The sequence below is a fragment of the Cricetulus griseus genome, chromosome 8, assembly GCF_003668045.3.
Source record: "Cricetulus griseus strain 17A/GY chromosome 8, alternate assembly CriGri-PICRH-1.0, whole genome shotgun sequence".
Classification (NCBI taxonomy): domain Eukaryota; kingdom Metazoa; phylum Chordata; class Mammalia; order Rodentia; family Cricetidae; genus Cricetulus; species Cricetulus griseus.
This window is the reverse complement of record NC_048601.1, coordinates 51,111,499-51,135,521: the sequence shown is the minus strand read 5'-3', so window position 1 is coordinate 51,135,521 and position 24,023 is coordinate 51,111,499. Positions and strand designations below refer to the sequence as shown.

Sequence of the window (24,023 nt, the reverse complement as noted above, 5' to 3'; positions counted from 1 at the left end):
CAGAATAGGAATTATAGTTACTATGTCTTTCCAAATCTCTGAATCTTGAGATTTTCCACATGACACTGAACTAAAAAGAAAATCCCTTCCTTATTGATTAGCTCTGTCTAATAACTCTGACTCAACAAGCTTTTATTGTTTGTAAATATGAGAGCAGAATTAAGTTATATGTAAAGTAAAAAAAAATAATAAAGTTAAAAGCACCCCTTCATAGAGTTTCATTGAGAGGCTTGAGATCTTCAAGAAGATTTTTAGAGTAAAAAGCAATGGGCTGTGGCTTCTGGGCCCAGTTTCAACTCTACAATTCCAATCAGCCAACCCCTTCAGCACATGCCCTACTCCATCATATCTAAAATGTGGACTGCAATCCTATAACAGAGAACTACTGAGTACTATGCAAAGCGTTTACCTTTCCTCTATCACTGTTCCCGATTGGTAAGACGTCCAGGCTTGATATTTCCATTTCATGGATGAAGAAACCAAAGCATATGGTAAGTGACTTGCCTAAAAGTACAAGGCAGGACAATGAAGAAGCTGAGGCTCCTGATAGAGACCTCACGGGTGTTCTCTTTCCTGCTACGAATATGGGGCACCCATCAGTTTTCCCCCACCTTCAGTTTGATAAAATGAGGTATGGAGAAGGCCCTTCTGATTGTAAGGGACTCTATATAATAGGGCCTACACCTTGTAGAGAGCTACTTGTCTCTGTTTTCAGTGATAGTGTGACATCTCCATCCTGGATGTTTGGCGCACACGCGGCACACACACAAATACCTTGTAGGCAATTTGCAACCGTGAGGCCTGAAGGACTCTAATCCCCAGAAGTACACGCAGCAAAACAAAATTGCCCATTAACAAATCTGGATGACTACCAGGAGAGCCTGGACTCCGAGAAAACAGTTCCAGGCTCCCATCTGAATTCACTTAACTTAATTTGTATTTTCAACATAATGCCGGTCAGTTCACAGGTTAACTTACACCCAAAGCCTCCCCAGTGACTTCCTTCCTTTATCTTTGGAGATAAACATGCATAAAGCACTTTCATAGGTTCATCTATGTGCTTGTTTATTTCATCTGGACATCCCTTGTAGTGTCCAGTGTTGGAATGTTCTATTCCACCAGTGTAGTTTATCCTCTATGGTCCTTCAAAGAAGGCTTCAGATAACATCATCACAGGATGGCCCCAAAGCCAGAGGCTCCATGAAGCAAGTCTCCATTGATTTTCTCACATCCTTATCCAATTCACTGAACCGAGAACTACTGACTAGAAATGACTGTACTCACAGCCACTTACTCATTTTGCCAACTAGATTCTAAGCATCTACCACGTCTAGGTGCAGTGCTATACTGGGAGAATAGAGTGGGGGACCAAAGGGACATGGGCACAGCCCTCCTGGAGCTTAGGGCCTTGGGGCAAGGAAAACACAGCACAAGAAAGGTTCTGAGGAGGTGATATTTAACCCCGAACCTAGAGGGTGAGATGAGAAGCCCACACGGGAAAGGTGGGGAAGGACATTTGAGAAGGAGGAAACCACATGTAAAAAGAGGACATAAAGATGTGAAAGATTAAACATGGAAAAAAAAAGGGCAAATAGGGTTTTATGTGCTAATGGGAGCACAAATGAATAAATGTCTTTGGAAAAGAATGCATCTTTATCTGGCATAACTACAGGCTCATATACCATGACTTCACAGATCTGCTGCTGGCAACACACTCCAGAGACACTCTTCTGTCTGTGTCTCCAAAGAACACACAAAGAAACAAGCTATCGGAGAAACATAATTTTGACAAAAGCAGTAAGCAAAGATCATAAAAACATAATTGAAGAGAGTGGTACTATGATGGGGAGACAATAATGTAAACAGAAAGTAGAATGACAAGGCTCATTTTTCCTAAAGCCAAGTAGGAGGCTCACTGATGTCTATTGACTGTGTTATACATATTTTATCAATATTTTTGCATCTGCTCAATATTTTATGGAACTATTTCTTTGTATTTGACTATTATGTGGAAAATGAATTAAAGGGAGAAGGGAGCAGTGGCGAGGGCAGATGCAAGGTGAATAGAAGCTGGCAGGCAGGAATCCATGCTTGTTTGGATGCAGGTACTGATACACTGGGGACTGCAAAGGATATGCTACCAGGACCAAGAACCTATGATTTGTGTTTGGGATGTGTGTAGGTTTATTTTTTTAGTTTATTTGTTTTTGCTATTACTGGGGGGGTTGCTATTACTGGGGGGGTTGTTGTTGTTGCATGTGTGTTTGAGGCCGGGTCCCACTATATAGCCCTGGCTGACCTGCAACTTACTGTGTAGATGAGGCTGGCCTCAAACTCACAGAGTTCATCCTGCCTCTGTCTTCTGATGAGTGCTGGAATTAAAGGTGTACACTACCAGTCTTGAACCCAGGACTTTTCAAACTAGGTTCAAGTATTACTGTGAAGAAATGGTTCTAGTAGGCCTAGTGGAAAGGATGAAGGGAAAAGGTCTTACTCCCTAATCCATTTAACCCCTTGATGGTTCACAAATGTGTAAATCCAGATCCAGTGCTGAAAGGGATAAAAAGGGGGAGGCAGAATAGACTCAAATCCTAGCCATCTGCTTCCCTTGCCCACACGTTACAAGGGAACATGTGCCTCTTCTGACCCCCTAAGTTCTATAAGCACATATATTAACCACAAATGACTGCCCACACATTGGCCCATGTCTTCATTGTGTTCTCACAGAGGCTATCAGGATAACATTCAACAGAAGTTATTTTAGTAAGTTTTTTTTAATGGCACTCCAAAGTTTACTGATGTCAGGTTCTTTTGAGACAGCTAGAATTGGCTAGGGTTCTCCCTCAAACAATTTGACAGGTCTACACATGTTTGGAATAATGGGATTTTTTTTCCTTTTAGCAATAGCCATTCAGTGCAAATGTTATGTACTACTTGAACCAATCACTTTCCTTGTAGGAATTTATCCAGTTGACATTTTTCACTCATCAGAGCAATGATGATACACAGAGCAAAATGATTGCTGAAACACCATTCAGAGTAAGTAGGCACTGAAAACATTCACGATGACATCAGGGGATAACTGGTAAAAACACAGTGTGGTTACACGGTGTAATGATATTACAGCCTTTTAGAAATTTCAATTGTTATTTTTTTTATGTTTACAGATGTCAAAATAACTGTAAGACCACTGCTAAATAGTCTATGATTTCACATTATTTGTATAAGAAAACAAAGCATATACACATACATAGACACAGACATAGTCACATTGACTTTAGTATGAATATATATGTGTAAGGCATGCACATTAACGAAAGATATGTATCTACATTTCAACATAGAAACTTGTAGCTTTTTATCATATTTCAAGGCATATGAGGCTAGGGGTGGCACACAATAAATTTCTTTAACTAAGTTCCTTGTAAACCAATTTTCTAGCTTTAAAATTTTTACTTTTTTTATTTTATGTATATGGGTGTTTCGACTGCATGTATGTCTGTGTACCATGTATGTACCTGGTGCCCTTGTAGGTCAGAAGAAGGTGCTGGACCCCTGGGAATTGAAGTTACAGTTTGAGCAGTCATGGGGATGCTGGGACTCAAACCTTCTGGAAAAGGGCTTTTGCCCTGAGCCATCTCTCCAGCCCCCTTTTCCTCAAGCTTTTATTACCAATTTGACGATCTTCTTGGAGGAAGCGGGCTGGTAATGACCACCAGAAAGATAAAACTTAAAGACATCACACAAAATTATCTTGGGTCACAAGCAATAAAGCTGACTTCCCAGCAAGAACATTTTCTGGGTGGTGATTATTGAATTAAGAGGTTAAAAGGCACACACCCTGTTGCTAGCACACACAAGGCGATAGGGTTTCACCTCTCACACATGCTCACACAGTAGCTCTCAGGCATTCTTTTCCGAATATGTAACCTGAACTTGATCCCCCTGCTTAGTTGGCTGGTAACTCAATAGGGGTGATCAGAGGGATTCACAGTGCTCATTCATCTTATACCCTTTAAAGCTAAAATAAGCAGTCCCAAATGCAGTCTGCAACAGCAAAGTATATGCACTTCCTCAGATGATGGAAGTCTGTGTCTTGAGATGACATTCCTAAGATTGTTCGGGTTATTCCTTGATAGATAAGGGCACATATTCACAGAGAAACTGAGTATGAAAATAAGTAATCTTTTAATACTGACTGCATCCAAATTTATTAAATTTCCTCTAGCAACTTATGAAAGCCACGGTTTCTGATGGTGTCATCTGAACCTAAGCTTCATCTTCGAGAGCACATTTGTCCTCAGCCAAGGTTTCAAAATTACATATTTATGCATGTATATACACACAAACGCACACGTTACTATAATAACCAAAGGGGGGGCATGAGGGGGGCTGTAAGGTCATTACCAGGGAGAATAACTGATAAAATAAAAGGTTGGTTTTAGATTTCAAAGCACTAAGGACACAGAAGATATAGTTAGAAGAGACAGTTCTGGGCTGCAGAGGCGGTTCAGTGGTTAAGGACAGTTAACTCTCTTTCAGTGGACCTGGGTTCAATTCCCAGCTACCACATGGCAGCTAGAAACTCTCTGTAATGTCAGTTTCAACACATCCAATGCCTCCTTCTGACCTCCATGAGAATTGCACACATGTAGTGAAGAAACATCCATGTAGGCAAGACACTCATACACAGAAAATAAAAGTAACATTTTTTTTTAAAGAAAAGACAGCTATAGCAACTCTGCTGAAGCAATCTAATTTAATTCTTAACCCTGGGGCAGTATCTGCTATAAGGGAGTCTTTGTCTAACATAATTGGCATCTGCAGTTGGTTTGCTAATTTTTAAGAATCCAGCTGAAATGAAATTTAGCTGTAAACATGTAAAACCAAAAATCATAGTGACTTCCACAAAATGGAAATCCATTTCTCCCCCAAGTAAATACAGACTAGAGTTATGCAACCTGCAGCCAGTGCATCACCTTTCTGGTGGTCACAAACACTCTTTTCCTGCTTTTCCTGCAACACTGGGCTTTCCTTTTCGCAGCTACATAAGCTTCAGCATCTCACCCAAGTTCTTGTGAGGGAGGGCAGGGAAAGAAAGGGCTGCTTGCTTTCCATGATGCACACAGCCCAGGAAACTGACTCTGCAGCTTTCACTCCACCTCTAAAGGGCAAATCCTAGGAGCGATGGGGACTAGGACATGTGCTCTGTTCTTGGGTCATTTGCCAGACAGGAACTGGAGGTTATGTTGCTTTGGTTTTTGTTTGTTTATTTTTCTTTTGGAAGGATATAACCTAAAGGAAGGAATTATGAAAGTAGGGATAACTAGCAATAATTGTCATGTTAAGAAACACACACACACACACAAATAACAACACATGGACATAAGTCTTCACTCTTCACCTTTTTCTTGAAATACAGGCCTATGAACTCATTTTAATCAGGGAAAGAACGTATAGCTTTTACAGATTCAAATATCTTCTATTTTTTGGATAAAACATACCTATAATACAAATTCTTTTAAATTTCAATTCTGGGTTTGTTTTTTTCTTTCTAAAGAATAGTGTCTGAATTTAAAGACATCTCTCTCTCTCTCTCTCTCTCTCTCTCTCTCTCTCTCTCTCTCTCTCTCTCTCTCTCTCTCCCCTTCCCTGGTCTGCTTCAATACTAGTCTTTTATGTTTCCGAAACATTAACTTCACTGTTTTTAACATTCCTATCAGTCATTCCCAAGCACTCTGATCAGTTACCCAGCACTAACTAGTTTCGCTCCCTTGTTTGCCCATGCTTCCTGGGTTTCCAAAGGTGACTGGGAATAATACAACAGCAAGCAGCCCGGGCACACTTGGCTTTAGGAAGACACACACAAACTTGTACAATACACAACAAGAAGCTTTCGGAGAGTCCTGGAGAGAGACTTCTGAAGGTGGTGCTTCACGGAATGCCCATGATGGCAGCACCCTTGCTGAGTCTACAATCTCTTCCTAGGTATAGATGCAGAAGACCACGGCCCAGAGAAGTCATCACGTTTGCTAGCCTCAGAAGCACAGATGACATGTATTCTTCCATGAGCATCTGCTTCTTCCATCTCTGTCCCAGCCTTCATCATTTGAAGCAGGACCCACCTCCACTGTGGTGGTGCTTTCTCATTGATTCCATGATGCCTGGTCCCAGCCTACTAAATGCCAGGTGTCCCATTCCTAAGAACCATGATGGGGGCGTGGGGGACAGACACATGGACAGACAGACAGATAGACACCCATGGGAGCCCAAATCTATGGGTCTCTAAATGCAAAGGTGATGCTTTGAGGACTGGAAACATAGTTCTATCATTACTTTCTCACCATCCTTTAGATCACAAAATCATAATTACCAGTCTTGCTACACTTGACGGGCAATTCCAAATCCTTTAGTACCAGAAGAGGTTTTAAAATCTTGATATAAGTGAATCAAGCTTAACTCTAAACACATTATGTGACGTATACTATTTTAACAATTTCTACAGTAAGAGATGGTAGATGTCACTGAAGACAGAATTCACCATGAGACAGGAACACAGACATAGTCATTTGCAAATTAACAGAGACAAGAGAAACAGTCACATTCCCACTGAGACAACAAATAAGGTTTTTTTTCACATATCCACCCAGTGAGACCCTTGCCCAATTTCAGAATGAGCTGAATCATGCTTATTTCTGTCATTAGCAAGAAATATTTTTACATTACAAAAGACTTTCTGCATATTACAGGTGATCAGATAATTTGTTCAAATTTTCTTCTGCCTTTAAAAGGTTTTTAATTACTAATGTCAAAATAACCCATCTTCCTTTATGACTTCTGAGTTTCATGCCATCCACCTGTTTATTCAGCCAGTCATTGCATCTGAAGTGAATTTTTGCTAGGCACCGGGTACTGCTCCAGGTGTCAGGGACTAAACAAAAGAAACAAGCAGTAAAATAACCGTCTGACACCGGCATGCTTACATAAGCTAAACTATTCCTGGGGGACAAACAAAAAGCACATGATTCATTAACATATAATTTCAGGTGGGGCATACACTATGAAAACATGAAAGAGAAAGGGGGGCTTAGGGTCTGGAGTTTTATTTTACATGGGTTGGGAAAACCATTCTAGAGAAGGAACAAGCAGACTAGCGTAGTGGGTAAGAGAGGACCAAGACACAGAAACACACCCAGGCAGTGCCAGTATGTGCAAACACCCGAGGCCAGAAGGTACCTACTGCCTTGTCTGTGTGGCTCCAGGGTAGGGAGGGAAAGGAGGAAAATAAAATGACTACATTATATATGGCTTTTAATTCCAAGCTTGTAAGAGCTGACCCCAATGAAAGTGTGGCTTTTTTTAAGCTTTAGATTCATCTCTTTGTATGCCAAGCCAGAAAGAAAGCTGGATGTTTTTCCTAGTAACACTGATCAAATCAATTGAATCATCTCGCCACTGCTTTGAAAAACCACCCAACTTCTACCGTCCCCAGTGGCTTGGATGTAGTTTTCAAGATGTTCTGCTCTGTCACGGGGCTCTCTCTATTCCTGTCTGGGTCCATAATATTTTGATTTCTAAGAATGTTCATTTTACTACCCAATAAACTGGTGGTTCTCAACCTTCCTAATGCTGTAGCCCTGTAATACAGTTCCTTGTGTGTGGTGACCCCTCAACCATAAAATTATCTCCATTGCTACTGCATTACTGTAATTTTGCTACTGTTATTAATTGTGATATTAATGTGGTTTTCAATGGTCTTAGGCTACTCCAGTGAAAGGGCTGTTTAACCTCCCAAAGGGGCCTTGAGTCACAGGCTGAGAACCACTGCAGTAGACTGTCTCATTCATGCTTGATCATTCTCACAGAGATACTATACCTTGGTTTGTTCAAGTCTGCATTTGACCCATGATCCTATAGACCACTGTGTAAAACTCCATAAATTCTAAGCTGTAAGAAAGATGGTGAGAATAAACTCCAGCTCAAGAAAACTCAGGACCAGGTGTGATGCATATCTGTTATCCCCCTGCACTCAGGAGGCCAGAAGGGCTACACAGGGAGACCCTGTCCAAGGTGGGGAAGGAGAGAAGGGGGAAAGAGGAAGCAAGGGAGGGAGGGAATGACTTCTTCTAGTTTAGTCTCATTGCCACCCCCCCCAATTCCTTTAACAGGTTGAAATATACAGGGGGGCGGGGGGAAACAAGGTATTGAGCAGCTGAACGAAACTGATGTTTAAATTATTTAAGCCATGCACATGTGTTCTATGTTCTTCTGGTGTTCTTGACATGGCTATTAAATCCTGGAAGGCTGGGCTACATCTGAGACCTACAAGTTTCCAACCACATTCCCAGACCACCAGATCCTGAGAAAGTTCCAATTCTAAGTCCCAAGTAAAATCAAATAAATGGACACTGATAGGTTGATGAGCAGGCCCCAGGATATTCTAGAATTTTAAAGTCTACACCAGCTCTCCACAGGTTAAGGGTTCAGACTTCAATCAGAGCCCAAAGACAGATGATTTCAATATTAGCATCAACTTGCTCAATGGTCAATTTCTGCAGGAAACAATGACAATGGTATCTACCTTGTAAGTGGTTTCAAGAACTTGGGAAGCTACTGGAAAGACTTTGAGTTCAAGGCCTGGCTAAGCTACACAGGAGACTCTATCTCAAATAAAAATAATAGTTATTATCACTATATAAGAGGCTCCAATGAATGTGCTTCCTATAGTTCTCCTGGCATATTGTAAATGTTCAATTAATGATACCTATAAGATAATGGTCACAACAAAGAAGAAACCACTGTTTGTTTTCATTTTACTTTAGATGAGTTACTCTAGTAAGTCTAGATCCCTTTGCAGGGTTAAAATGGGACAACTGGGAAGGAAGGAGCAGTAACCTTCTACTTCTCCTGATTCTCTTTATAAAGTGGAGTTTGTGTGATTAATCTGGCTCCTGCAGGATTTGTAGGATGGTATTCATTTCTAGGATTACTAAAAATTTCCTTGTTTAAGACAGACTAATTCCTTCCCTTTGAATATGACGCCATTATATGATCTTAATTAAAAGGTCAAAAGGTCAAATGCTCTTTCCACAAATAACTCTCCACACACTACTAGTTCATTTCTTATGCATTTTCCTGGCAAGGCTCAAAAAAAAATTAAAAGAAGATGGATGGCCTCTGTAGGGTGACCTGGGGGGTTGGGCCAAATAATTCAGACCTCATCAATATGATGGGCTGCAAATTCTATTGCAGGATTCCATCCTCTGATTGAAACAATCCTTTCCTGTTGCAAGTGCCTTTAAAAAGGTCAAGTGGGTTCCTCACAAAATCCCCCTAAAGTCAAGGTCCAGATATTATATGTGGCCACATGATTTTACAAATGACACAGTTAGGTAGTCATTACTAGAGGCAGGAGAGAGAGCTCCGCAGCTAAGAATACCAGTTACTACTACAGAGGACCCAGGTTTGGTGCACAGCATCCACGTGGTGCCTCATAATTGTTCTTAACTCCAGTTCCAGGGGCTCCAACACTATCGTCTGGTTCCATGGCTTTCTTAGTTAGAGTTCCTATTACTGTGAATCGACACTGTGAACACAGCAACTCTTATAAAGTAAAACATTTAATTGGGTGGCTTACAGTGTCAGAGGTTCAGTCCATTATCGTCATAGTAGGACATGGTGGCACGCAGGCAGACATGATGCTAGAGAGGTAGCTGAGAGTTCTACATCTTGTACAGGCAACGGGAAGTGAGCTGTCTCACTGGGCATGGCTTGAGCATATATGAGACCTCAAAGCCTGCCTCCACAGTGACACACTTCCTCCAATAAGGCCATATCTACTCCAACACGGCCACACCTCCTAATAGAGACGCTCCCTTTGGGGGTAGTACAATGGCATTAGGCACATATGTGGTACACATACATACAAGAAGGCAAAAGACCAATATATATAAAATAATATTTTAAAAAATGAAAGCCAATATTGGACAGGATACTTAAGAAGGGAACCACTGAAATCTGGTAATGGGTGATAACAGAGCCATCTTCTATAAGCAGGAAAGGTTCCTAGAAATGGGACTAGGACACCAACCCAGATACAAAACCTTCCATCTACAATTTGTCTTGCCTGCAACACACGCTGGGGTAATGGTGGTGCAGAACTTGTGGGAGTGGCCAATCAATAACTGATCAACTTGAGGCCCACATCATGAGAGGGAGCCTATGCCTGACACTGCCTGGATGTCCAGGAACCAGAGGCAGGACAGCCCAGAGACCTAGGCTAGAACCAAACACGGCTGTCAAAAAAAGTCAATGAAATGATTCCTAATGATATTCTGCTATACTCATAGATTAGTGCCTAGCACAATTGTCATCAGAGGGGAATCATCCAGCAACTGATGGGAGCAGATAAAGGCCCACAACTAAACATTAGGTGGAACCAGGGGAACCCTGCAGATGAGGGGGAGGAAGGCTTGTAGGAGCCAGAGGGGTTGAGGACATTATGAGAACACAGCTCACAGAATCAACTAAGCAGGGCTCATAGATACTGGAGCAGCAATCAGGCAGCCTGTATGGGTCTGACCTAGTTCCTCTGAATATACCTTATGGTGTATTCAGCCTGAAGTTCTTATGGAACTCCAATAGTGGGAGTGGGGGTGTCTCTCTTACCCTTTTGCCTGCACCTGGGACCCTTTCCCTCCTGATGGGTTGCCTCATCCAGTCCAGGTTTGTGCTTAGTCTTACTATAACTTGTTAGGCCATGTTAACTGAATATCCCTAGGAGGCTGGCTGTATTTTTTTGGGGGGGAAACAGGAGGAACTGATCTGGGGAGAGAGGGAAGGCAGGGGGAGGGACTGAGAGGAGTGGAGGGAGGAGAAACTGATGTTGTCAGAATGTAATACATGAGAGAAAAGTAAGATAAAATAAAAATAAGTCAACAATGCTGAAAATTGTTTTATCACTTTTATTGCCTCTAGGCAATTATACTCCTAAATTTACTTAAATGGTTTATTAAAATTTTGTGTGAAAACGAAGCGAGTCACATGATTTTTTTCCATGACTATTGTATTGGCATCAATACAGAGCCCCTAAAGGATGTACCTATCAGCACGAACTGGAAGGGAGCCTTTACTCTAAAAATTATGGTCTTTGCAGACGTAATGAAGAATTGAGATGAGATCATTCTAGATTAAGGTGGTTCTCAATCCAAAGATAAATCCTGAGAGGACACATCAGGCAGGGAGAAAGCCATGTGATGATGGAGTGGTGAATCCACATGTCAAGAACACTAAGGGTAGTTGGACACCAAAAGCTAGGAGAGGTCCAGGGAGAACACACTCTGCTGATACCCTGATTCTGGACTTCTTTAAGTTCAGAAGATTTGGGAGTTTCTGTTGCTTTCAGGCAGTCCATTAGGACTGTGTTTCAGTGGCTCTAGGGAAGTCTTACAACTTTGTGAAACTGTACACAAAGGAAACAGACTAGAAGAAAATCACATCTTCCAGGACCACACATTTCTAGGTGATGGAGTTATACTCATTCTTTTTTATTCATAAATCAATTTTCTGAATCTTCAGTAAACTATAAACTAAAATGTCTAAACTATACACTAGCTATCCAGCAATGCAGCCACAATTAAAATATGAGATGATTCTACCTCAAAATGCTATTATCTACTACATTCAAACTTATTTAATACTGCATTAGTTACTTTTCTTGTCTTTGTGACAAACTATCCCACAGAAGCAATTTAAAGAGAGGAGTTTGTTTTGCTCAGTTTAGAGGGGTCTGTCTATCATGTAGGAAAGTGTTCTGTCTGTGCCAGTGGATGCTTGTGGTGGTGCTTGTTCACATCTTGACAGATTAAGACAGGACCCAAAAAACAGGGCTGAGGTTTCTCAAGGCCCATAACTAGACGCTACATCCCAGAGCTCTACAACTTCCCCAAGTAGCACCTTAGCTAGGCTCATTTAAACACATGAGCCCATGGGGAGTGTTTTCACAGTTAAACTGTAACAGTAATCCTGAATCACAGGGCATATCTATGTTGTTCATCTATCTCTAGAATTCAAGAAAAGCCATTGTGTCCTTTTCTAGAACTACCAATAGTCCAAGTCTAAGAGAAAGCAGGCACAGGCATTCTCTGCCTCTAATCTTGGGATTCACAGAGATTAAAAGGAGCCAGGCATGGAGATTTGTAAACAATTCAATGAGTTGCTGGGTGAGCTTCAAAAGCCAAGTCATCAAAGACACAAATGAGAAAGAAAATCCTAGGTGCCTGATTGTAAAGCAAAAGACTTTGAAAATTATGTCATTGAGACAATGTTATGGAGCCATTGAAAAAGAGAAAATGCTGGAATTCTTTTAATAAGTTCCCCCGAGGCCTAACTCCTTAGCACTTGAAGTTGGAGCATGCATTCCCAGGTTAGATGTGCACATAATGAGTCAGTACCTAAGCCTGGGCAAGCCAGTTCTGCATCACCTCATACTTTAATAAACATAAACTCTCATAATGCCCACATTAAAGTCTTTCACTGTCCACCATGTGACTGTATTTGTTTTGCCACTGAGACACCCAGATCTGCAAAGTGTCAGGACACACATTCAATAGCCCAAGTCCAAAGACTGAAAAATGGTCACATGACACACTGCTATGCTAGCTTCACACTGGTGGTGATGTCCTTCAGGGAACCTACAAATGACCATGACACTTCTTAACTTTTATGTGTATGGTTTCAATAGCGCATATATATGTGTGTTCATGTGTGAGTGGGGGTGCACATGTGCCACCCATGCATGTGCTAGTCACAGGGACAAGCTGGTGCCAATCTCTTCTTCCACCTGGTTTGGGGCAGGGGCTCTTGTTGTTCACAGCTGTGGAACCTGGGTCAGAAATTCTGTCTCTATCTCCTCTCTCACCATAGGTGTAATAGGATTACAGGTCCTAGCTACTACCTCCAACTTTTACTCGGTTTCTAGGGATCTTTGTGCTTGTATGGCAAGTCCTTTATTCACTGAGCCTCTAGATAGGCCCTCGTGATGATCTTCCTAGAGACTCTCCCCTCCTCGGACTCTCTAGTTTTCTCAATTAAACCCTGAGCTATTAACAACCGTTAATAATTTAGTACTCTCAGATCTGGTCAAGCTACAATTGCACTTCTACAGAGCTGGGAATCTAGGAGGCATCCTTCAGAAACACTATCAAGCAATCACCACCCCCTCCAGTTTGATAGGAGTTTCACGAACAGCCCCAGCCTCACATGCAGCAGTTAACACAGAATTCTTCAGATGCTGTGTTCATTTACAGATACGAAGCATATTCTATCCCCAAGGTATCGAAAGTGGAAGACTAGTTGCGCCACACTACAGTCATATTGATACTGAAAATCAACACGTTGTAACCAAACACATCTTGGTTGAACAACTTGATATCTTGAGCCCCAAAGGCCTGTGACTTGCTGTTGGTGTGGACTAGACTTTGCTATCTGGTTACATCACCTCCCTGTTTCCTTGTGTCTGAAAAGTGGAAGGTCAAAGGCACATACTTCAAACACGGATGTTTGAAGTATGACATGGAGTGATACATGTAAGACACCAGGCACACATAAGGTTTCCATAACATTAGTTCTACCCCACAGCATCTCCCAGGCATGGAGGATTTTGTTGCCTACATGTCTTGTTTTGCACGGCTGTCCCTGCCAAGCAATGAATTAACATTCCTAGCAGCCTTCCGGGCATCCATGGTCATAGTTTCTTTCAAATCTGTAACTACAAAATCAGCTGTGTACTGAGACTAGCTATCAATATAAATAAGCAAGGCAGAGCAAGTATGAGAGTGAGGGAAAGGATAGTGGCTGTTCCCACTGGACACACATGCGCCATCTAAAAGGAAAGAATTTTAAGGACAAGAGTTGGCATATATTTTCAGTTATCTCAAGAAAACAAAAAAATAAATTGTATGTTTGCCCCCATTATCAAACATCAACCAATTCAAGATTTAAGTCCTATATAATGCTAACAAGATATAAACACAGATCTTGTTTTAAGAGGTTCCAGGACAAGATCTCAGGTTCAGATATTGAATAAATGCTCTTCTTTTTCATGCCATATAACAGGGATCTTTGGATTAAGGATTAATGCTCATGTTAATGGAAGCACTTAGCAAGGTAGGAGAGCCACAGACTCAGTGACTATTATTAAGCAAGCTAGGGAGAAACAGACCGTGTATTCCACGATGTGTAGTTCTCATCACAAACCTGAGTTTTCATAGTGCAGCCAGTGAGACGGGATGCTCACAAAAAGCCCTAGAGGCCAAGTTTGAAAGTTACCTTCTTGGAATTTGCAAACTGTTTTTATGAACACCTTATCCACACTTCACTTGGGTGGAGGTTATGAGAGTATAGACCAGTTCTAACAAAAGCCGTTTCACGTGAGGCATATAAACCCATCATTGAGAGTCCACATACAGTAAGGATCTAAACCCACCCTTCCGTGAGATCTCATTCTGCTAGTATCATTTAAGGTAAGAGGGAGTGCTACAGTGTCTCTCTGGTTCTGAGAGAGAATCATCACTCCCACTGAGGTGAACAGGCTTCAGCTCCTCGGGAAATATCTTTACAATCTATCTTATAACTTACAGTTTCTTGAACCTTAAACCCAGATCTTCTAGCTCCCATACACCCCTGTTCCCACTGAATCTTCTTGAAACCAATGCATTTGTGTAACCCGGGCTCCATTGGAGGCACAGGGAGAAGTATCTATGTTTCATCCCATTAATCGTACAATCACCTCACCAGACAAACCATAATACCTCCATTTCACTGAGAAAACTGGGCTCTGAAATGTTACATCACTTGCTCAGTGCCACGCAGCCTCAGAAGCAGAGCCAAGCTAACTTTCTAGGGTTGGGAAGTGCTTGCTGCAAAAGCAGAGAACCTGAGTGACGTCCACAGAACTCAAGTAAAAAGCTGGCTGTGGCAGCACACACATCTGTAGTCTGCTCTGGGGAGGCAGAAACGAGGGAGAGGAGTCCTTTGGGATTCACACTCAGCCCAGTGAAATCAGGAAGCCCCAGGTCCCAGTGAGAAACAGATTGTCTCAAAAAATAAAGCGATGACTCGTGTGGAATGACATCTGGGTTTGAGGCCTGGCCTCCACACAAGCACACACATAAAGACAGCATTCCAACCACCAGCTTTAAATCCTGTCCCTTCTGCCACTCCACTTTAACGCTCCCAGATAAGTCTCTCTGAGCCTCCAAGCAACAGTTATGATAGTGGCTAGAAGCCCCCAGAGACTGCACCTTTACTGTCCCATATGTAGGCAGGTAACAAACCTTTGATCTCAAGAAGCCGAGGGATGTGGGAGTGACTCCCAGTAGGCAACATTCCCTCTCTGCCCAGGGAAATCCCTCGGAGGTACTCATTCATGGCAAGGTTAAAGGCTAACCTCTCAGCCTTTAAAACCAAAAGACAATAAAATAGCAAGTGTGTTTGGTTCTCCTTCCTCCTGCCCAAGTAAACCACAGAGGCATTGGGGTGAGCAGAGCTGCTGGGATGAATGTGGGTATCACATGGCAGATTAAAGACAAATTAAAATATATTGTGGAAAGTAGATGACTGACACTGATGGCCTGCGTTTTCTCACTGTTCGTCAGACACAACTGTCACTTGGGGCAATTAAGCAAGGATTAATTATCAGGTTGCTGTATAAGCTGAGATGTCTCAACATCACAGCCCAGCGAGCATACAAGCATTCTTGGGTTTTTACAAGAGTTAGGATGGAAATTGGCGAGGCAAGTTGACAAGTGTTCTTAAAATTTTTCACGTCCATATCCTCTGACCTAGCAGCTCCAGCTATGTGACAGAAATATAGAACTGGACAAACACGGGCATGGGAACAGTAATGGTGTGAGAGTATTCAATAAGAGACAGTGGAAACAACATGATCATGAAATCTGGGACTCCAAATGCTCTATATACAATGGATGTTGAAAGGCAAGAAATGTATTAGCTCTTATTATGTAAACTAATTTGGAAAATAGCCACAGATTATTTCTAAGTATGAAAAAAAGCAAGTGCTAAATGATAATATGAAGAATGTATATTTCCCACATAAATGTTAATCAAAAATGACATGACTGAATCAGAGAAATACATACTAAACCATAATTAATAAATATCTCTAACTTAGCAGTTGAGAAACTGGTCCTGAACAGGTCCAGGAGGTAAGCACTTTCAATTCTGCTGGACATAAGGCCTGTCTTGATGTAATTCACTATTACTCTCCATGTCACCAAAAGGATGGGTGGGGCTGGCTGCCAATAAACTTTATTTACAAGCTTCTAAATAGAATTTTCATATAATCTTATGTGCCACAAAATGTCTGTTTGCTCTTGATTTTTTTTAAAAAATCATTTAAGAACACAATGAAAACCATCTCTGCTAGTAGGCACAAAACAGGTAGCAGGCTTTGCTCCACAGCTGCAGTTTTCTTCCTCTGCGGTCTGGCGCACATGTGTATGCTTGTGTAAGAGAGATTTTAATCCCTTTCATAACACCAATATCTATTTCCAAATAAGAGATGCCAAATATATTGAAACAGGCTGGATTTTTTCACAAGAAACCCTTATTAAAAGACTGAAATTTTATTATATATTTTATCAAATGCAAATCATACAACCAGCAACTTTCTTAGTCCTGACTAGAAGATGATCCCAGGCATAAGTGTCTAAACCAATCCTCCTTCCCTCCTTCCCTCTCTCTCTCTCTCTCTCTCTCTCTCTCTCTCTCTCTCTCTCTGTCTCTCTCTCTCTCTCCTTCTCTCTCCTTCTCTCTACTCTCTCTCCCCACCTCTCTCATACATAGACACACACTCCCTTTCCTTGGCAAACTCATTGCCTGAGACAGCACAATAGATGGAAAACTATTCAGTAGCCAAATCACAATCCACTAAAGGAAAACAGGCCAGCATCACCCCAAATTACGGCTGCAGTTAGCAGCCCAGAGTCGCCAAGGCAACTAAGAAAGGATGCTTTTCAAGGCACAGGCATGGCTGCCCCCACCCCCCCAGGGCAATGCCTCTGGAGCAACCATGGTCCAGCCAAGCATGTGCCTGGAAAAGCCTCCCTCATCCAGAGACTAACTGTTCTGCATAATTATAATGGCCTCGCCAAGACAGCCCTGCTGTGGGCTGCCCCTGTCAGCTGCTCATGAAAATGGGACTCCAGGAGGCTGTTGTACAAGTCTACCTCTTCCTGTTCAAATTGAACCTGCATGTATACATAAAGTTGCAATGTTAAAGAGATTACAAGGGGCTTAGAAGCCCCTGGAGGGTCATTGATCTGGCCTTGCAAACCCTGTCCACAGCCCTTTAGAAAGGGCTGTGGTCTATGCCCTGCTTCTCTGGCTGTTTTTATTTTACCTCTCTTCATATCTAGCTCGAAGGGAAAGGCTTCTTTATGGCCACGACTCCAAAGAGTCTCAGACTGTTTCTTTCAAACTAAGCATTCATGCACTCTAAACAGTAATCCAGACTAGAGGCCAGCCCCCATTTTCTGTAAGGTGTCAGATACTAAATAGTTAGGGCTATGTAGGCTATGGTCTCATCCTCAAAGACTCAACCCACTGCTGTCACAAAACAATGAAAAATATGAAATGTCAACTGATGAGCTAAGCTTTATTTAGTAATTTCATACATAAACGGATGGAAATTTGAATTTCAGATTATTTCCCTAAAGTGTTGATTATTATCCTCTTAATTCCTACCCCCTGCAATTTTAAAATTGTAAAATCCAGTTTTGATTCATGGCCATACAAAAGACCCAAGGCTTAGATTTGGCCAAGGGGTCAGTGTTTGCAGGCCATGGACTAGATATTGGCAGTTCACAGTATAGACCCTGGAGCAGACCAATAGCATTTTGGAAATTTTCATGGGTGCAGACTCTTGAGTCCTACCTTAAACCAAGAGAACCAGAACCTGAGTTTGAACAAAAATCCCCCAACAGTTTATATGAAGATCAAATCTGAGCTGCCTTGCTCCAGAAGAAAGACATTTATAAGCAGACTTGGAGCATCATCTGCTAAATGTCTCTGAGACTCAGTTTCCTTCCCACTAAAAGAAGTGGATAGTCACACCCACATTCAAGTGTTGCCAAGCAGGAGAGAAAGGACAAAAAGCACTTGTTTGGTTGTGTCACTATTTTCACAGGATGGCTAGTATTAGAGAAGACTGCTTTTTTCCAAACCTTATTTGCAAAGATGAGAGTAGTCACTTGGGATTTCCAGTACTGGACAGGTAACCTGGATTTTCAAAGAGGTCCTAGAACTAATTGGAATGTTGGGGACTATGGTAAGCCAGAGTCAGTAGCATCTAAAGGAAACCTCCCAAGAGCCACCAGTTAGTATCAAGTAGGGAGGTTCACATGACACTATCAATTAGTTAGATTTTTTCTTTTCTAGAAAAGCCAGAAAGCTGAATTTAATATTTGGGAGGTGTGTTACTTGCTAAATATACCAAGCCCAGCAAACAGAACCCAGTAACTGCTGGATGACTTGAGCCTTTGGGTTGTGAACACTGCTTTAGACTAAGTCACAAGAGGCAAGTGAGTCACAGGGGATGAGCATGATTCTTGGTGGTCCAGTGGCCATAGCTAAGCCACTGTAACAGCTGGGAGCTTTGATTGTTCTTACCAATAAAACAGTAATACCTGCCTCACAAGGATTGATAAGTTTGTAAAAAAAGATGTGTTATACATGGGAGCCTGACACCCACCAGTCTGTCCTGTTATTGCAGGTGTTCCACGATGGAGATCTGGCTCTGTTGTTACTGGTATCCATTATTATCCAGACATTCAGAGATCAAACTTTTACATGCAAATCCTCATGCCCCACCCCAAGACTAGATACAAGTATAACTGGCTCCCAGTAGCTCTCTTACAGTGGATGCACTAAGTACCCAGCCATAGTCCATGAAGCTGCCTTCTTTCCTCCTCCTGAGCACCATTCTTTCTGCAGCCTGAAAACTGTGGGGCTTTCAATGAGAGGATCCTTTCTCCTCACTAGGTCACCTGCAGGGAACGGCCACCTAGGCTTCCAGTTGCTCCACATAAAGTACAAGAATTGTGGGTCCTATTTCCCAATGACCCACACGAACCCTATTTTTATTAGAAATTAAAAAAAAATCCACATTGGCTGCCTAAAGGAAAAGGGAATAATTAAAAACAAAAGTGTACCATCGCTCAGCAAAGTCCTTGTAATAAATACAATAGTTTTGACAAGATCCACAGCCTTTTACAAACATCTTTCCCCCCTTCATGGCAAGACCCAAAGTAAGAAGAACAATTTTGCCATTCACTCTGATAGGTACATCCACTCAGTGCCTCTTGATGTTATGTACATGCAAGTCAGCCAGGTACCTTGCTCCTCCCATTCAACACAGACTCCGTGGATAGGATTCAGACTGTACATTCCTAACAAGTTTCTAGGAGCTGGAATGTTGGTTTCCTTACCAGCCCCAATCAGCAAGATTCTCCTCCCTTTCCTCACTTAGATCTCCACCCAAATGTCATCTCCTCAGAGTCTTTGCATGAACCGCCCTATCTAGGATTTAATTCTTTGTGGATTGGGGCCAGAATCCTAATTGTCTGCCTCTTGCTGAGTGGTCACCACCACCAGAGCACCTGGCATATGACAGCCATTCAAATATTTGTTCTTCCAGCGGGACAGAGTCTTCCAGCCGGACCGGAAAGGGAGTCCAAGTCTTTCGTCCAAGGACACAGAGCTAGTCGCAGAACAAATGCCAGCTAAATTTTGGGTGAACTTCAAAGTCCCAGGTCTGAGTACAATGCCAGAAGAAAGCAGTTTGTTTTCCTTGTGCTTCCTTCCTAGAGCTCATGGCTCTTTGGGCTGGGAGGCAATACCTTAATTCTTTCTTATTCTGAAGAGATGCCTCGGTGGGCAGTGGGATGGAGGGGGATCAAGCTGGATGCACACAGACCAGTAAAGTGGTTGAGTTCACAAGGGAAGGTCTTAGGGTTTGTTTTTGTTTTTGTTTTTTGTAATGGCTAATCTTCAAGTTAACTGGACTTAGAGTCACCTAGGAAATGTATCTCGAAGTATGTCTACGCAACTCTTTGCAGAGAAATATAACTGAGGAGGAAAGATCCATGCTGAATATGAGAGACACCATCCCATGGACCACCATGCCAACATTCATCTTTCTGTATTTCCTGGTTGTGGATACAATGTGAGTGGCTCATGTCCTTTCCATCATGCTAGAATACGCTCAGACTACAGCCTCCCCCAAAAGACCCCTCCAAAACCGTCTCCTTCCTTAAGTTACTTCTGTCATACAGTTTGTCACAACAATTAAGACTTGGAACCTGGATAAAGGAAACATGTGTTCTCCTCGTGTCAGAGCAAATTCTAAGCTCCCAGTGTCTGACACCCCAGCCCTTCTTCCTACACAGGCATCAATGTCCACCGTCGGTCTAGGGCTCCCCAGTAAAAGAAGGTTACAAGGCCATTTAAGGGAAGACTACAAAGATTACTAAAACCCAAAATTATCAGGCATAAAGAAGGTCAGCCAAGCAGCTTCCTGTCTAGGACAGAAGGAAACACCATAAAAACCCTATTCATGGCACAAAGGGACGCCTTTTTGCGGGCACTAGGGAGAAATTGCTTCCATGTGAAAACTCCTCAGTTTGATGAAAAGGTCTCTTTTCCTTCATGGGCTGAAAATAAAACCCTTGTTTTCCCATCACAAAATCAGCTGGGTTAAGATGATGTCAAGTTCTAAGAAGCTATGATCATGAAGGTCATAGTGACCCTGGTCATCCAGCATCCTCAAATAAATTGAGTTACATCTCCCCTTGAGCAGCCCTCAGCAGGAAGCTGGAAACAACGAAATTAGTGCACATTTACTCTGGGCCTGGAATAAACAAACAACATTTTCAAAATCTCATGTAATCCCTGGATAAGCATCCTTGCCACTTCCATCTTAACAGGTAGAGAAATGGAGAACTATGGACACTTAGGGACTGAACATTCAGAGGTCACATGGCTGAGAAGAACAAGGTTTGAGCTGTACGCCCTCACAGAGCCTTTTGCCAACTGGCTCTGCCCATCATCTCCATTCCATTGCCAAGGGATCGACAGAAGCCATGAGCTAGTCTCTCATATTGAATTGTACAAAATGAGGTTTCACTACCCTGCTCACTTTCATACCTGAGACACCCCAGGGCCTGTCCACAGGGTCTGTCCATAGGCCACACCTACTTGAGGACAGCATTGGCACTATTGACAAATGCCTATGTCTCCAATCACATTATTTATAAGGTCGCCTGCCTGACTCTGCCACACTAGTCATTAAATGCTTGAAAGCCCCTGAAACAAAGGCAGAGAGCTTGCCAGACTCATCTGAGGTGGGAACAAAAGCACTTCATCTCTGAAGAAACCAGCTGGGAGTTTCCTTAACATGGGGTGCCCAGCATGTGCCGCAGTTGTCTTAAAGCTGAGATGTGCAAAGACAGCAGGGGTCAGAGGTCACAGACAACTTTCCTCCTTTGTATCCAAAACAGTCTTCTTCAAAGGAGCCTGTGAGTGGTGGGGAGGATGCCCTAATCCAAGAATGACACTGGTCAACTGTGTCCCCAATTTTTCCCTTTCATGAAGATGCCAGGGAAGACGACTCACCTTTCCATCGCCAAGAGGAGTCTGTAAATCCACACCCCAACTTCTCCCAACCAGGGCCCTACCCATCACATACAGTGGGAGGGTACCCAGATCCCTCCACTCCCAAACAAAATCACTGCGAGCCAGCTGAGGCTGCCTGAAAATCAACATTCAAGGCACATTAATAAGAAACATCTGGCCACGGGAAGAGGGTTGACACAGCACAGGCAGGCAGTGGTGGATTTGTGGTTGGGACCCAGAGTTACAAGGGTTGAACTGAAAGCACAATTGGAAAACACCAGTTAGTCTAGGCAATCCTCCACCCGCTGTACCATGGTGCCTGGCAACACCGGCATGCTCCAGGTTTGAATTGTTTGGGGCTGAGTTACCTAGACACTTCCCACTTAAAGCTCTGGCATCAGGAAAATGCATCTCCTGCATCCTCCGGTGTCTGGCCACCACTTCCACCTTCAATATTTGTAGCAGATGTAGCTGGGCTCTTAAAGGAACAGTGTTTGCATTCTTTCCATGTGACTTACAGGATAGACTTAAAAGGGAGAAAGTGTATTTATTTCCCTCCCTACAGTATTGTGCATTCAAGACCGTCCTACCTCCATTTATGCAAGGCAAACCCAGGGCACTGGTCACCACAGGCGTTACATGGCTGGCCTCTCTCAATCCGACCCAGTCCGGTCAACTTCAAAACAAAAAGACAACATAAGCATGTCCACCACCAGGCTTCCTTCAAAGACCCAGATGCATCCTAGGCAGGGAGGCCTGCCCCTCCCACCCTGCCCCTGTGACTGGACTCAACTGTTTGCTGATGTTGGGGACTTGGGGCCAGATTCTCCCACCTGGAGAAGGGTGTGTGGTCCCAGGTGGGCTGTCTATAGAGCATGGGCACAAAATTACCAAGAAATGGCTTGGCTGGGGCTTTGTCTCCCCCAGACACCTTGGTCACCGGTTTCTAAGAAACAAAAGCAAGACCTTTCTGTTCCTGGAGTTGCGGGGACCACCTGGTGGCTGCCCTGGACTAAGCTGGGGCTCCTAGGAAGAGGGTTGCAGGGACGCCAAAAGCCAGCCCCAGGTCTGGTCTGGGCGCTGGGGTTCCCATTTTCCTTAAGAGAAGGGGTAAAGAAGAAGGTTCACCCCCGGTGCCCCCGAACTATGGCATTTAGGATCCCGGTCCCTGGTGGCACTGTCGCGTGGCCTGGAGTGGGACCCAGCCCCTCGCGCGCCCGCGGGGCCAGCTTACCTGGGGCCACAGGTGCGCGGCTGCGGGGCGGAGAGGGGCTGGGCCCGGGCGCTGGCTGCTGGCGGTGGGGACCGGGCGGGCGGCCCCGCTCGGGTGGAGGACACTCACCGAGCGGCGGGACAGTCTTTTCCGTGTGCTCCGGCTGAACATGGCCGGGCGCTTCCCGCACACAGCGCTGTCGGTTAGATGTGTCCGCGCTGCAGCCACCGGGAGGGCGGGTGGCCTGGGCCGGCGCGGTCGTCAGCCGGGCGGTCTCCGCCTAGCTGTCCCGGCTGATTCGGGAGAGCACGTCTCCCCTCCTCCCTTCCCTCTGCAGCTCGCTCCCCGCCGGCTGGTCCCTCCCCTCTCCGCGTGTTCCCCGCCCTCCCCCAGCCAGTCCCATCCTCTCTGGCACCATCTGAGGCCACTTTCTCCTTTCTCCTGCTTCCTTGCCCACTGGGGAGAACTCTTTGGCTGGCCCAGCCCCTGAAAGCTCTTCAGCTCACCCTGGTCCCTGAAGTTAGGGGCAAGGGGCAGTTCACAGATGTCAGGTGGAGATGCAAAGATGAGAGATTTTTGCGTTAAAATTTAAGTGACATTGGAGTAAAAGTTAACCTATTTAGTGCATAGCTCTGGCCTTTTTGAGAAATTCATACATTCAGGCAACCGTCACCACAATCACGGCATAGAATAGTCTCATGACTCCTCAAAGCTTTCCTTGAAATCTAATTAGCATGCATTAAAGTTGGTTGATGACTTAGAGAAAGAAAGAGTTGGAAAGAGAATGGGTTGTGCCTCTCTAAATGTACGGAACCTGCAATATAGTATTTGTTCTTTGAATGCTTGTCAATTGTATATGCAGAGAATGACACCACGTACCTTCATTCCAACTCTTCTTCAACAGTATATTAGTGATCTCTCAACATTAGTTAAACTTGTATGTCTTATCAATCTATGTGTCTAACTAATATAAATGCATATATATATACATATATATGTATGTACATATATATCACATTATGTAACCCTGGTTGGCCTGTGTAGAAGACACTAGACACTGGCCTTTAACTCACAAATGTTGGCATGCCTCTGCCTCTTGAGTTGTGGTAGTCTGAAT

At 43.4% G+C, this 24,023-nt stretch overlaps 1 protein-coding gene across 1 annotated transcript in view; it reads right to left on the bottom strand.

The window, feature by feature from the left end:
* Positions 1-23,077, bottom strand: part of Prickle2 (prickle planar cell polarity protein 2) — a 332,035-nt gene extending 308,958 nt beyond the window's left edge. The window contains exons 1-2 of the mRNA XM_035448437.1: positions 23,036-23,077; positions 22,284-22,369 (exon numbers count right to left, since the gene is read on the bottom strand). Coding sequence (XP_035304328.1) covers positions 22,284-22,369; positions 23,036-23,077 — 128 coding nt within the window. The remainder of the gene's footprint in view (positions 1-22,283; positions 22,370-23,035) is intronic.
* Positions 23,078-24,023: the final 946 nt, after the last annotated feature.